Source organism: Erpetoichthys calabaricus, chromosome 1 (assembly GCF_900747795.2).
Source record: "Erpetoichthys calabaricus chromosome 1, fErpCal1.3, whole genome shotgun sequence".
NCBI classification, from domain to species: Eukaryota; Metazoa; Chordata; class Cladistia; order Polypteriformes; family Polypteridae; genus Erpetoichthys; species Erpetoichthys calabaricus.
The window spans coordinates 341,780,098-341,794,738 of NC_041394.2; the positions used below are offsets into that span (position 1 = coordinate 341,780,098).

Consider the following 14,641-nt stretch of genomic DNA (forward strand, 5'->3'; position numbering starts at 1 on the left):
GAACTGAGAAGGAAATGGGAGTGTACGCCTGTACGGCCTTGTGGCTAAGTCCATACACTGCCTATCGCCATTAGCAAACGGTCATCATATGTGCGAAGCAGCGTTTTCCAGAATGAAATATCTGAAAAACAAGTACCGAACCCGATTGGTAGACAGCAATCTAGAGTCTGGAATACGGCTAATGGTCTCCAGCGAGTCCCCTGACTTTGCAAGTCTGTCTGCAAACATGCAAGAGCAAGGAAGCCATTAATGGCGATGTTTTCCAAACTTCCTGAAACAATTGCTGTAAAGGTTTTTTGTCCTATATGACGTTTCGTAGACATTTTTTTACATATGTAGACCAGTAAATTGAATATTGTCAGATATATCATACTCTGTTTTAATGTGTAATCTGTAAATTTTTACATAAATCATAAAACATTAAGTTTACTTGGACTTACTGGCGGCCGTTATTAAAGTAAAAAGTCTGTAGTGCGGCCGTTATTAAAGTAAAAAGTCTGTAGTGCGGCCGTCAATAGCGGAAAGGTTGCGCATGCCTGCAGTATATCATGCCTGCTAGGGGTGAAAGGGCTGGAAAAACTCATCAAATGTTTCTAGTTTGCTGCAGTAAACGTTTCGATTTAAGAACCTAAAGGTCATGGTCGTGACTCCAAAAGTAAGCTGGCAGTCATAAACGTGATAACAGATTCTTAGTCGTGTTTCCTTGACACAAGGATTCATTTCCTTCTCACTTGTCGGCTCACAGAGACCGCTGTAGCTGCAGTTTTGACATTTTTCCTCAGCCCACTCCCAATTCCCCAAATTTCTAAATTTGTCTGTTTCTCCAACTGTTATCTTCTGCCATGGCTTGTAACAACTGATCTGATCAGGTCAGGTGAGGTTGGGGAGTATGCACTGGTACAGCGTGTTGCCACACCCACCACATGACGAAACAGCTCGGGATCCCGGTTGACAAACTTAAAGGCAGACACACGGTCCAGTCCCACCATCCTGGCCCAGCCACTTGGGCCCCAAACAATGAGGATACTGGGAGACGGATCACCCTTGGGGAATTGCGCCACATGGCCATAGTGCCGTAACTGACTCTCCCTCACAATTCAGGTAATTAGCCTCATTTGGGACTCCATGAACAACACAAAGTCAAACCAGTGACACCCAAGAATTACCCAAAGAGTACCAAAGGAGTCCAGTCTTCGTCTCAGGTCACTGGATAGCGTCCATGTCTCGCAACCATATAGCAAGACAGGAAGCACCAGGACTCTAAAGACTTGGACCTTTGTCCTTTTACATAGATATCGGGAGTGACACACACCCCTTTCCAGCGACCTCATGACCCCCCATGCTCTCCCAATCCATCTACTGACTTCATAGGAAGAGTCACCAGAGACATGAATGTCACTGCCAAGGTAAGTAAACCTCTCAGCGAGGTTGACATTCTCTCCGCAAACAGACACACTGCTGATGGCTGTGCCCAAGGGGTCATTAAAGGCCTGGATCTTGGTTTTTATCAGGACACTCGCAAGTCCAGACACTCAGACTCCTCACTCAGTCTCTCAAGATCCCCGATCAGAGCCTCCATTGACTCTGCAAAGATCACAGCATCATCATCAAAGTTAACATCTGTGAATCTTTCTTCACCCACAGATGCTCCACAGCCGCTGGACCCCACAACCCTGCCTAACACCCAGTCCATACAAGCATTAAACAGAGTAGGAGCAGAACACACCACTGACGAACCCCAGAATTAACTGGGATTGTGAATACAATGATTATGAAGATGTAATTTTGACTTTGAAAATACCAAACTTATCCTGTAAGGCCTTTTGGTCTTGATGATGCTCTTAAGTTGTTATGGAAGAAATGCAAATGTCATAGGATCCTTGACTTCACATCAGCCATTTTGAACACAGCATATTAAACAGAAATGTAATAATCAGAATCAAACTTAGGGGTAGCAGTGACCAAACCGTCAGGATCTAATAACTAAAATATAATACATTTGACTGAGAGGCAGAGTGCCCATAAAAACAGAAACCATTACCTTTAACTTAGGGCACATTTTAAGAAGATGTCACAAGTCTATAAAGAAAAACTAAGAAGTTTTAAAGGTGTAAAGGCAGTAGATTGGTTTTAAAAGTGTTTTAAATATCAAGTAAGACAAGGATTATTCTGAAATTTACATTTACAGTTTGATGAATCATAGATAGATAGATAGATAGATAGATAGATAGATAGATAGATAGATAGATAGATAGATAGATAGATAGATAGATAGATAGATAGATAGATAGATAGATAGATAGATAGATAAACTTCTGACTCGTCAGTCCCATTCCCAGTGAGCTGTTCATTATGCAGGCATGTTGCTGTTATAAATGAGCCACGAGTCGTGTTTCTTGACACACTTCTGCTGAGAAATTCATTGGCTGAAAGTCCTCTGTGTGGGTGTGTCACAGAGAGGATGTGCTGCTTTGTTCATAATGGCACTCAGCTCTGTTTTAATTCTCTCCTTTAATATGATCTCCAGGGGGTCCAGAGTGTGTCCTATGACTGAGCCCACTTTTTAAATTAGCTTGTTGATCCAGTGGGCTTCTCTTGAAGTAATGTTACCAGCACAGTGCACAGTGCAGCAAATCACAACGGCAATGGCAGAGTTATAGAAGATGTGAAGGATGTCACTCCCCACATTAAAGTAACGCAGTCTCCTAAGGAAAAAGAACCTTATTTGCCCTTTCTTCTATAGTTTGTCTGTGTTCAGAGACCAGTCCAACCTGTCATTAATGTGGTCCCCCAAGTACTTGTAGGGGTGGACCACCTCTACATACCCTCCTTGAATAGTGATTGGACAGAGAGGCTCTGTGGTGGAGCGCAACTTGCTAACCAGTTCTTTGGTTTTACTGATGTTAAGTTGCAGACAATGCTCTTTGCACCAAGAAACAAAATTCTCCACCTGACTCCTCTCCTCTCTCTCATCCCCTTTACCAAGAAATCCCATCTGAGAAGATCTGCAAGTGACATGGTCTGGTGTTATATTTATAGTCGGAGACATAGGAAACAACCTCTGAAAAGCATTTAGGGGTTTATGCTGATAAAAGACATTATTAGCAACTAAGCAATATACAGAAATTATTAAAAAGGCAAATAAAATGTTGGGTTATACTGAAAAAAAAGTGTAAAATAAGTGTTATGCCAGCCTGTATAATGCACTGGTAAGACTGGACCTGGCATATCACATGCAGTTCTGGTCACCACGGCACAAGAAAGATTTGAAGCTGTGCAGAGGACAGCAACCAGCTGCCTCCCAGGATGACATGCCCTACTGTGACATACTCCAAGAATTAAACCTGTTCAGTCCCGAGCAGACGAGACTGCATGGGGACCTAATCCAAGTTTTCAAAATCCTTTTTTTTTTTTTTTTTTATTAAATTTTATTGTAATCATTCGGTACATATAGATCAATTTTTACAAAAAATAGGATTGAAAACAAATCAAACCTCACCCCTGAGAAGGACAGCATGGCCAAAGGAGTAAAACTTAAGGCTTGTAAACATGCCTAAATTATTGAGTTTAATAGGGCAAAAAAAGATAAATGGAGAAGGAAAAGAAATGCGGAAATAATTATTTCTTTTTATTCTAAAATATTATTGATTAGATCCTGCCAGGTTTTGAAAAAATTCTGTACAGATCCCCTAACTGAGAATTTGATTTTTTTCCAATTTCAAATAATAACAGTACTTTTTAGTTTTCAGAATCCGAAGACATTGACAAATGTGACCAAAATAAATTCTTTCAGCTTAAGGGTGAACCACATACTCGAGGACATCAGTGGAAATGAAGGGGAAGTGCCAAGAAGCACTTCATTTACTCAAGAGTTACGAGAATCTGACACATGGAGACATGGAGTTGAAGCACTTATCTTTTTGAACTTTTAAGAAGTTTCTAGATATCAGCACAGCTAAGCTATTCAGCTAAACATCACCGACTACATCACACGTGGATTGTTCACAAGCTCACAGGTTTTGCTTTCATTTGTTACCGAGAGTACATACCTATTAGGTGTTTTGCAGCTCCTCTCCTGTAGTGAAGATGTTAAAGTCTTTAATTAAGCCTTCATTACTACAAGTTCTTATTAAGTATTTTCAGTCTTCCATTCGTCCTATTTTGAAACAGCAATAGGAAGCAAATTTTAAAATGCAGATTGATAATGACACAACTGGCACTTGTCCTGGGCTGCCAGGTCAGGCTTCAGCCCACCCAAGGAACACTGCTTTAAGATTAAGTGAGATTGAGAATGTTAGATTTTGTTATGTTACAAATGAAATGAAAAATGACATATTATGGGAACATTGTCACGCATGGGCGTCAGGGGATTCCTCTAAGGGCCGGTGAAAGGTACATAATAACCCACCGTGACAAGATGGGAGGGTTTGGGCTACCGCTGACTTTGTCCTGTTCTTCTACCCTCACAGCTCTGAGAAGCCACCCGGTAAGGGCACTTAACCCCACCCCTTCCGGAAGTTGCGCTATAAAAGAAGCGCTGGCAAAGAGAAAGGCGTCTTTTGCCGGGAGATCGAAATGCGCTGCACGGCGGAGCACGTGACTCTCGAAAGATCCCTTAGAGGAAAGAAATCCCTGATCAGGATAGCGCATTGGCACCGTTTTTGTTAATTTTCTTTAATTTGCTTGTTTCGTCTTGTGACGATTGAAAGGAACGACCCGGATGGCATCCCAACATTTTGACTGTTTCCAGTCTGTCCTTCCACTGCCCGACCACAGCATATACTAAAATTTACAAAGGTATCTTAACACAGCTAAGACAGTCTAACATAGAACCATTTCTGAACACTACACTGTGTAAGGAGACAAAGGTCTTCTTTATTGGTACTTCAAAACTCTCATCAAAAACAAATCAAAATCTAACTAAAGGAATAACAAACACCACTAACTAACTAAAGAGTACTTCAGGTATCACCTCTCATATGTTGTGTTCCTTTCCAGTCGCTATGGCCCAAGTCATCAGCGCCTCTTCAATCTCCATTATTCTTTACGCCTTGTGGTTCCAATGTCTGTTCGGCACAAACACATTCTCCGATGCAGAAGAGAGTTTGTGAGTCTTTGTGACATCATTCTGTATATAAACCCTCAGCCATCTTGAATCTTAATGTGTTACAGTTCATACGTCTAACCCGTAAAATCAGTACAAACAGTGTCATGCAAAAGTATGGGCCCCCTTGCTTAAAATATCTGTTACCATGAAGAGTCAAGTGAGCAGAAGATGAACTGATCACCAAAAGGCATAAAGTTAAAGATGACACTTTTCAGCATTTTAAGCAAGATTAGTGTATTGATTTTATTTTGTACGATTGCACAGTGAAAAAAGGAAAGGAGCACCATGAAAAAGTTTGAGCATCACAAGATATTTGAGGACTCGGGTAACTTTTCCCAAGGTGGTCTCAGACCTTCATTAGCTCGTTAGGACTATGGCTTGTTCAGTGTCATCATTAGGAAACCCAAGTGATGCAAACGTCAAAGCTGTATAAATTCTCATACTCCTCAAACCATCAGCAGTCATGGGCTCATCTAAGCAGCTGCCTAGCACTCTGAGAAATAAAAGAATTGATTCTCACAAAGCAGGAGAAGGTGACAAGGAGATTTCCTCGGTTCATGTTATTAAGAAATGGAAGTTAACAGGAACGGTGGAGGTGAAGTTGAGATCTGAAGACCAAGAAAACGTTCTGAAAGAACTGCTCTTTGGATTACTAGAAAAGGCAAATAAAATCCCCCCATTTGACTGCTAAAGACCTTCAAGAAGATTTAGCAGACTCTGGAGTGCTGGTGCACTGTCCTACTGTGCAGAGACACCTGAATAAATATGACCTTCACGGTAGAGTCAACAGAAGAAAACCTTTCCTCCATACTTGCCATAAAATTCAGCGCCTGAAGTTTGCAAAAAGAACATCTAAACAAGCTTGATGCATTCTAGAAACGTGTTGTGGACTGATGTCAAAATGGCCACAGCGAGCAAAGGTATGTTTCAAGAAAAAAGAGGGCTGAATTCCAGGAAAAGAAAATGTCTTCAACTATTAAGCATGGCGGTGGATCGATCAGGATTTAGGCTTGAGTTGCTGCCAGTGGCACAGGAAACATGTCATTGGTAGAGGGAAGAATGGATTCAAATAAATACCAGAAAATTTTGGAAGCAAACATCACAACATCTGTAAAAAGTTGAAGTTAAAGAAAGGATGAGTCCTACCACAAGATAATGATCTGAAACACCTCAAGAGGTGTAAGCTGATTGTTTTTCCGTGGCCCTCACACTACCCTGATGTACACGCGATTGGAAATCTGTGGAGAGATCTCAAAAGAGCAGTGCATGCAAGATGGCCCAAGGATCTGGCAGAATTAGAATCCTTTTGCAAGGACGAAGGGCGAAAATAACCCAAGTACGAACTGAAAGGTTCTTAGCTGGTTACAGAAAGTTGTGATTCTTGCCAAAGGGGGTCTTACTAAGTACTGACCATGTTGGGTGCCCAAACTTTGGCTTCAGGTCCTTTTCATTTTTTTTGGTATTTTGTACCTGTCAATGATGAAATTAAAAATGTTATCTTGCATAAAATATTAAAGCAATGTGTCATCTTTAACTTGATGCCTTTTGTTCATCTTCTGCTCACTTGACTATTTACAGTAACCGACATTTTAAGCAAAGGGGGCCCACTGCATACCACTGCACCTATTTCACCATTTGTGTGCAGGCCACTGATCAAATGTTCATCCGTTATTCTCGGGTCTCCTCTTCTCAGCTTTCTGTATGTTAGCAAGCTTGAGCAGGAGTTCAGCCATTTGCTTTCAAACTTTGGTATCTAGTTCTTTTCCTACATTTAAATTTAATGAATTCAAGTTGCCATTTAGCTCATCACTGCAGAGATTTTGTCCAAACTTTAGGATGGAGGTTTATTTGGACTTATTTCTTCACACTGGAGTACTTGGTGTGGCATCTCAAGAATTCAAATGGAAAGTCTGCAGTTCACAGAGAGTTGACCTGAGCTTACAGTCTGTTTCTACGAAAGCCCAAGACCACCACCTTCTGATCCTGAGATGTCCGTTCTAAGAAACTCTGTCTTTGTACACTAATTCAAGCACATTTAGTCATTTCATTGTTTTGTATCCCGAATATGGCCTCCATTTTGTGACTAATTTTTCCTCCCAAACACTTATTTAACATATTTATTGATTTCCTTTTTTCTCTACAGTTCTGACCACACATTTTCATCAAATCCAATTTCTTTCCTTAGTGGATAATAATATCCATTGACAGAATCTGCTGTAACAGGTGATTCAGATGTCCTATGAGGTGGGTTTGGAGCACTCATGTTAAATCAAAGTCTCGTCAGGAAGTACAGCAGTATTTGCTACTATTGAACTGACATGGCTGCCCTGTCAGTTGAATTTCTCCTTTGACATTCATGGCAGAAATAAGCATCGCTCATTACTGATGACACTGTACTGAGCTTTTTATTATTATCCAAAATTTGATGGGATTGCTTGGCATAACACCTGTAGTGGTCCTAGTAATGTCTCTTCTTGTAGCTGGTTTGTGAAATTTAAAAGGACTTTAAAATGGACGAGTAAGTTCATTTTGAAAAATGATGTGGATGAAAAAACAGATGGAACATTTCAAGTTGTTTTGTTCCATATCTGGCACACCTTAGATTGCATATTTTGGTTTTGTTTCTGAAGATCGCCACCACAAGGAAATCTTTCGCCACATTGCTCACCACAGGCACCAATTCTCCAAAACTTCTTGGTGTGTTTACTAGCAGGACGGGAGTGAGCCTCACCTTTGAGAAACAGTGTTTCTCTGTACCGCTGTAGCTCTTATTCCCCTCCTTTTGATATGAAGGCTCGGTGTAGCACCAACATTGCTCCCAATTTTCCTTCTTTTAACAGTTTATATGGTTTTATAGTAATTGGTCGAGATGCACATAGGAGTTACTTTCTGTTAGTCCTGTTATCATGACGACTCTCTGGGTTCATTTCTCAACAATGGGTTGGCTTGGTTACTTTCAGGACAGGAGTGAACCTCAATCTTGAGTTATGAAGAGGTCTTTGCACTGCTACTGTTGTCATACTTTTAGATTTACAGCCAGGGCTCGGTGTAGTACTTGCATTGTGCCTCCTCCAGTAATGTGTATGCAGAGGTGGTCATTGGGAGTGAATCCTGATGAGGCTGATTTTTACACAGGGAGATTCACTCGAAAGAGGCCCTGAATATTCTGTAATTACTCTCGCTAGGACGAAGCAATCTGAACGAAACGATGTGCAATGTGCTCTTCAGCATATAGAGCATCAAACAATCTGGGATGCCCCTGCATCAGAGTGATGAGGTAGGCGCCGAACAGTCGTTGCGACGTTTAACCTTCGTTTGCAACTTCTGGGTGCATACCGCCCGTACCCCTTCACTCAGTCACTCGACCTCTCATCAGGATGGTGGTGTACAGTATTGAGCAGTGTGTCTTCATGGAGCGAACCTATTTGTTCACCAATTTGCTTAACCAATGTCAGAATCAGCTGGATGATGGTGAGTTAACGGAAGGATAACCAACATGGACCAACATGTCACACATTGGCAAGAAGCATGGCAGAAACTGAGTCCTTCTTTGGCAACGGGGTAATTTCAAAGGGGCTTTGGCCACCACAGTCGTCGGATCTGACACCACCAGACTTCTTCCTTTGGGGTATGCTCATAAGTCTATTAGAATAAGCCTTGCACTGTGGAAGATTTGAAGGAAAACATCCAATGTGAAACTGCTGCTATCGAACCCCACCCCCCCACCGAGACGCTTGCCGATACATTCAGGAACATGGAGCACCGAGTTGAAATGTGTCTGGTAGAAAACGTAAAACACTTCCAGCATCACATGTAATGCAATTGATTACACATACGTCAAGGTATAGAGCATATTTTTTTGGTTCAGATTGCTTCATCCTAATTGGAGTTACAACAGAATATTCAGGGCCTCTTTCGAGCGAGTCTCTCTGTATACAGTAATCCCTCGCTATATCGCGCTTCGACTTTCGCGGCTTCACTCTATCGTGGATTTTATATGTAAGCATATCTAAATATATAACACGGATTTTTCGCTGCTTCGTGGGTTTCTGCGGACAATGGGTCTTTTTACTTCTGGTACATGCTTCCTTAGTTGGTCAGCCCAGCTGATTTCATACAAGGGACGCTATTGGCGGATGACTGAGAAGCTACCTAATCAGAGCACACAGTTAAAGTTCCTGTGTGTTGATTGGCTCAGCGATGGAGTGCTGCATTAAACAGGATGTCTCATCTCACTCATTCAGCATTAACGTGCTCCTGCTACTGCTTCAGGGGCCATGTCCAAGCGCCAACAGAAGATGCAAATGATTGCAGAAAAGGTAAAAGTTTTGGATATGTTGAAGGAAGGGAACAGCTACACCGCTGCAGGACACCATTACGGCATCAATGAGTCCACAATTCTTTTTATTTTAAAAGGAGGAAAAGCATATAAGATCTACAGCCGCAGTGTCCTTTAACCAGGCCGCAAAACGAGTTGCAAGTGGATGTGATAAGGCAGTAGTCTGGATGGAATCTGCTTTAGGGATTTGGATTGAAGAGTGCTGGAAGAAGAACAACGGCGATGCTACACAGTCGCCTGAAGAGGCTCCTTTAGAAGAGCTGTACCGCTATCCTTTGTTGTGCAGTAAAATTAAACTCATCGTTATCGGACAAGTCGTCGTGTCATTGTTGGTGAGTAACCATAATTAATTATCTACGTACAGTACTTACTACATGTACATAGTTTAGTGTCACTGTACACACATTTTACTGTATACAATTTTTCTTGCATTGTACGTATTTATTGTTGGTGACCTGTCTGTCGTAATGGCTGTAACATATGTGATATCGGAGATGCTCGATATCTTTAAAATAATGTTTAGGTTTTACTGTATATAAACTGTGTTTACATACATAATTTCAACGAATCTTACCTAATATCTAAGAGAATACAAAGGGTTTATGCTGTATAATTGTGCGGGAAATGTTTATAATAGTGTGGGAGAGTTTATAAGGGCTTAAAATATATAAAAATAACCATATGAACATATGGTTTCTACTTCGCGGATTTTCACCTTTCGCGGGGGGTTCTGGAATGCAACCCCTGCAATGGAGGAGGGATTACTGTATATTATTTTTTTAAATACCTGTTGATCCCAACACCACTGGCAGAATATTATTTGTTTAATCTTACATCTGGTACTTCTCAGATTGCATTTCTCGACACTTGGTTATTTTTTCTCTTTCCATTCTGAGGAAGGAGGAATTACTATGGCCTGAAACTGCAATGATCCACGGTTTATCAGAGCACTTTTCTTTGATGACTGACTGGTTTCCTGCCTTTTGTTTTATTGTCAGCTGGTAGTAGTATGTCCCAACACCTCTTCATTTTCTCTTATTCGGTCTAGACTGTGGTCCCAATGCTCTGTGGTACTGGAAAGTTGTATTTTTTTGCATATTGTCCAGTGACAAAATCTGGAAATGTTGTTGTGTTTATGTTAGTGTAAACAGATAAGCAACTGTTTCCATGTCTATCTGGCAGAATTGACACCTGCTAGTTTTACCATTATTGTTGTTGTTTCTCTCTATTATGAATTCTAGTGTGCAGCTGAAGATGACTATTTCTGGTGAATCCTTTTCCACATTCTGGACAACAGTATGGCCTCTCTCCACTGTGAATTCGTATGTGTCTCCTAAGGACGCTACTGCTGTAGAATCGTTTACCGCATTCAGAACAGCAATATGGCCTTTCTCCACTGTGAATTCTTTTGTGTTTCTTAAGATTAACTTTCTTGGAGAAATCTTTTCCGCATTCTGAACAACAAAATGGCCTCTCTCCAGTGTGCATTGTTTGGTGGGCCTGAAGATTGCCTAATATTGAGAATTGCTTGCCACATTCAGTACAGGAATATGGCTTCTCTCCACTGTGAGTTCTTAAGTGCGTTTTAAGACTGCAACTGTAAACGTACTGTTTGCCACATTCATTACAGGAATAGGGTTTCTCTCCAGTGTGAATTCTTGCATGGCTACGAAGATAGCTCATTTGTAAGAATCGTTTGCCACATTCTGAACAACAATATGGCTTCTCTCCTGTATGAATTCTTTTGTGAGTCCGAAGATGGCTCATTTGTGAGAATCGTTTGTCACATTCAGTACAGCAATATGGCTTCTCTCCAGTGTGAACTCTTTTGTGATTCTCTAGCAGGCTACTGCAGCTGAAACACTTGCCACATTCATTACAGCAATGTGTCTTCTTTCTTGGAGGACAGCCCTGCTTATCATCAAGTTTACATTTTCTCTTCCTCTCTTCTAAAACAGACAAAGCAGGTGAATTTGTATTGTTCATCTTTTGTTGAGTGCTCCTTTTATCTATTCTGGTTAGTTCCGCAAAAGGCCAAGAATGCCTGTGTAAAGTGGTCGGCTTCAGAATCTCTGATCCAGATACGAATGCTGTAAAAACAAATAGCATAATTGTTGATACATCAGTAAGATGTGATATAACATATAAAACAAATACCTGTTATATATGAAATATTAATGTGGGGCTCTGGTAAAAAATATGGACATTTGGAAGGAAATATTTGACATATATTGTACACACTATGGAGAACTTCACAATAGAAGACTCTGAACATCAAAATAAATTTTAAGAGCCAGATAGGTCAGTGCGTTTAGTCACGATCCCTAGCCAGCAGACAGACATCCTCCTCAGTTCATGCTGGACACCTATCAGACTCTTACATTTGTCAATTCTCTTTATGCATATCAGTCATAGAAATAGAAAGAGCAGACATTTGTTTCTCAAAAAAAAAACCTGTCAGGGCTTTCCTAGACATCAGCGAGGGTGACGCTGCTTTAATTTTGGAATCCTCCGAGTCCACAAGTGTAAATCTTAACATGACTAAGCTGATCACTTTTGCTCTTATTAGCCCACAGCACAGTTTCATTTACACTCGGCTCCTTTAATAGGGTGTGGTCCCTACAAACAGGAGTGTAACTTTACATATCATCAGGTTACCTGCAAGGTTATGAAAAACTAAAACTAAACAAAACTATTAAAGTAGCTGGAAAGACTAACTAAAATAAAAAAAAAATAAGTATACTAAAAATATTTTTAGTTTTTGTTTCGTTAATATTCTTGCCATTAGTCTTTAGCTCTTGTAACTTTTAATTCTAAAACAGAAAGTAATCCACCACAAGCCACCTGCATATATCCATCCAGTGAACGGTGGTGGTGACAGAGGGTGGGTGTTCACACAGCATTTGCGGTGACAGAGCAAGCTGAATATGGGCACGTAAAGTGTGTGAAATAGAAAGCGATGTACTGTACATTTTATATTAAGATGTAATTCAAACGCCTGAAATCGGAATGTACTGGTCAAAAAAACTTTTACCGTATGGACGGAAAAATTACGACTGAGTAACGTTTCAGTTTATATCTCAGGTGTCTGCATTTTGTTGACAATAATTCACCTGGCACTTCACACAAGATCAGCATATTGTTTTTGACCAGTCACTTTTGCTTTAAAAAAATTTTTTAACAATAAATTGATAAAAACCTTGTAAAATTCCTGAGCTGGCAACATCTCTACTGAACTACAGGTAGGTAGGTGAAGAGAGTCTGCCAACTGGTGAAAAACTAAACATGTTGATGCGTTTTTTTATTTATTCTATATTTATTAATTTATCGTTTTCTAGGTTATATTCACAGCTCAAAATACCTGATATTGTGAAAATAATCCCGTAGCAGAATAATGTTTTAAAATATTCGTCCCCCTTTTTTCATTTCTTCTCTTTCTCTCTCAAAATAGATATTTCAACTATCATATTCTTTTTGTTCTTAGCATCAGCCATATCTTACATAGTGCATACCAGGGATTTTTCCTGCCTTGTATACAAACCTGCTGGGGTAGGCTCCAGGTTTCCTGTGATCCTGCTCTGGATAAACAGGTTTATATAATGTATGCATATTGTTCCTAATCTCAGATGCTGTCTCTCTCGTTTTGTGCATGTCCACACTCCTATTTCATACTCTTGCTCTGCTCATTAAGGGTTTACTGTTCTTATGGTGGGCTATTCAAGTCTCACTGCTCCTAACCTTCACACTACATGCTTTTTTTCCTCAATACAGCTAGGTGGGGTCTGTACACTGATTCAAACTTAAGAGCCCTGTTCTTCCTAAGCCCATTACGATTATCATGATCACATCCTCAGAACACAGTAGAACCTCTTTTCTGATTTTTGTTATCTTTTTAGGCCTTCGGGTGGCCAAATTCTGTCTATAAATTGTATGTGCCCGAGATGGAATCAGAGTTCAATATGGCTGATAGTAAATAACAAAGAACAGTATAGAAGATTTTTGAGTGCAATATTGAAGGCATTCATTATAAGCACATTGTTTTGGAGTGAGATATATTGTGTGGTATAAACATTTAGAGTAAAATTCACCTAAATTTCATTACAAATTGGCCCATCCTGGGCAATAAAAGGAAAAGATACAAAATGTCAACAATCAGCACACATTTGTTCAGCACAAATGGCATAGAATTATATTTCAAAATACAATAAAAATGTAAAAAATTGTTCATATTCAGTATGTGGTTTTGATTATGCTTGTTTTTATCAGACAAAAACAACACTAGATAGTAAACCATGTAGTGAAGTAAGCTTCCACCAACATCTAAGTCTATAGTTCTGTCTGATTGTGAAACAAAACTAAACTCCATAGTAGCCCTTTAACCATACCATACATATATCTATACATCTATCTATATATCTATATCTATACTAATTAATAAAAGGCAAAGCCCTCACTGACTCACTGACTGACTGACTGACTCACTCATCACTAATTCTCCAACTTCCCGTGTAGGTAGAAGGCTGAAATTTGGCAGGCTCATTCCTTACAGCTTACTTACAAAAGTTAGGCAGGTTTTTTGTCCATATACTCTAATGGAGGAGGCGGAGTCATGTATCGCGTCATCACGCCTCCTACGTAATCACGTGAACTAAAAACAAGGAAGAGATTTACAGCACAAGTCAAACGCGGGAATGAAGGTAAATGACGTTAATTTTTGAGTGTCTTTTAATACTGTGTAAGCATACATATTAACACATGTGCAATTAAACGTGTGCATTTACAGGGCGATTTCTCAGGCTTAAAAGCTCGCCTTTTATTAAAAAGGTAAATGCTAACTGTTTTCATTCTGAAGGGCACAAACCACGTTAGATTTCAGCCGTTAAATGCACAAAAATGTCGGTACATCAGATAAATAAGCGCAACATATTATCAGTTGTATTGTATGCTTACAATACATATAGAAATGTGTTAATCGTTAACTAATAGTATGGGATGGTGTTTTTCGACTCGCGCCTTGATTTAAACAATTCCATGTCTTGGTGGGTTTGCGTAGCTTATTGTCAATATCTTTACACCTCTTTTTAAGACTTATTGATACACCCTCCACAAGTTAAGGAAGTAAAAATAAAAGTATATATTTCTGTTTTATTTAAACCTTTTAAGTTCGTATGCATAGCCCCATTTGGCTGTTTTAG

At 39.9% G+C, this 14,641-nt stretch overlaps 1 protein-coding gene across 2 annotated transcripts in view; it reads right to left on the reverse strand.

The window, feature by feature from the left end:
• Positions 1–4,855: 4,855 nt before the first annotated feature.
• LOC114665102 (gastrula zinc finger protein XlCGF17.1-like) overlaps positions 4,856–14,641 on the reverse strand; it is a 36,402-nt gene continuing 26,616 nt past the window's right edge. For both annotated transcript variants that reach the window (XM_028819493.2, XM_028819502.2), the window contains exon 3: positions 4,856–11,536. In XM_028819493.2, coding sequence (XP_028675326.1) covers positions 10,653–11,536 — 884 coding nt within the window. In that variant the 3' untranslated portion in view covers positions 4,856–10,652. The remainder of the gene's footprint in view (positions 11,537–14,641) is intronic.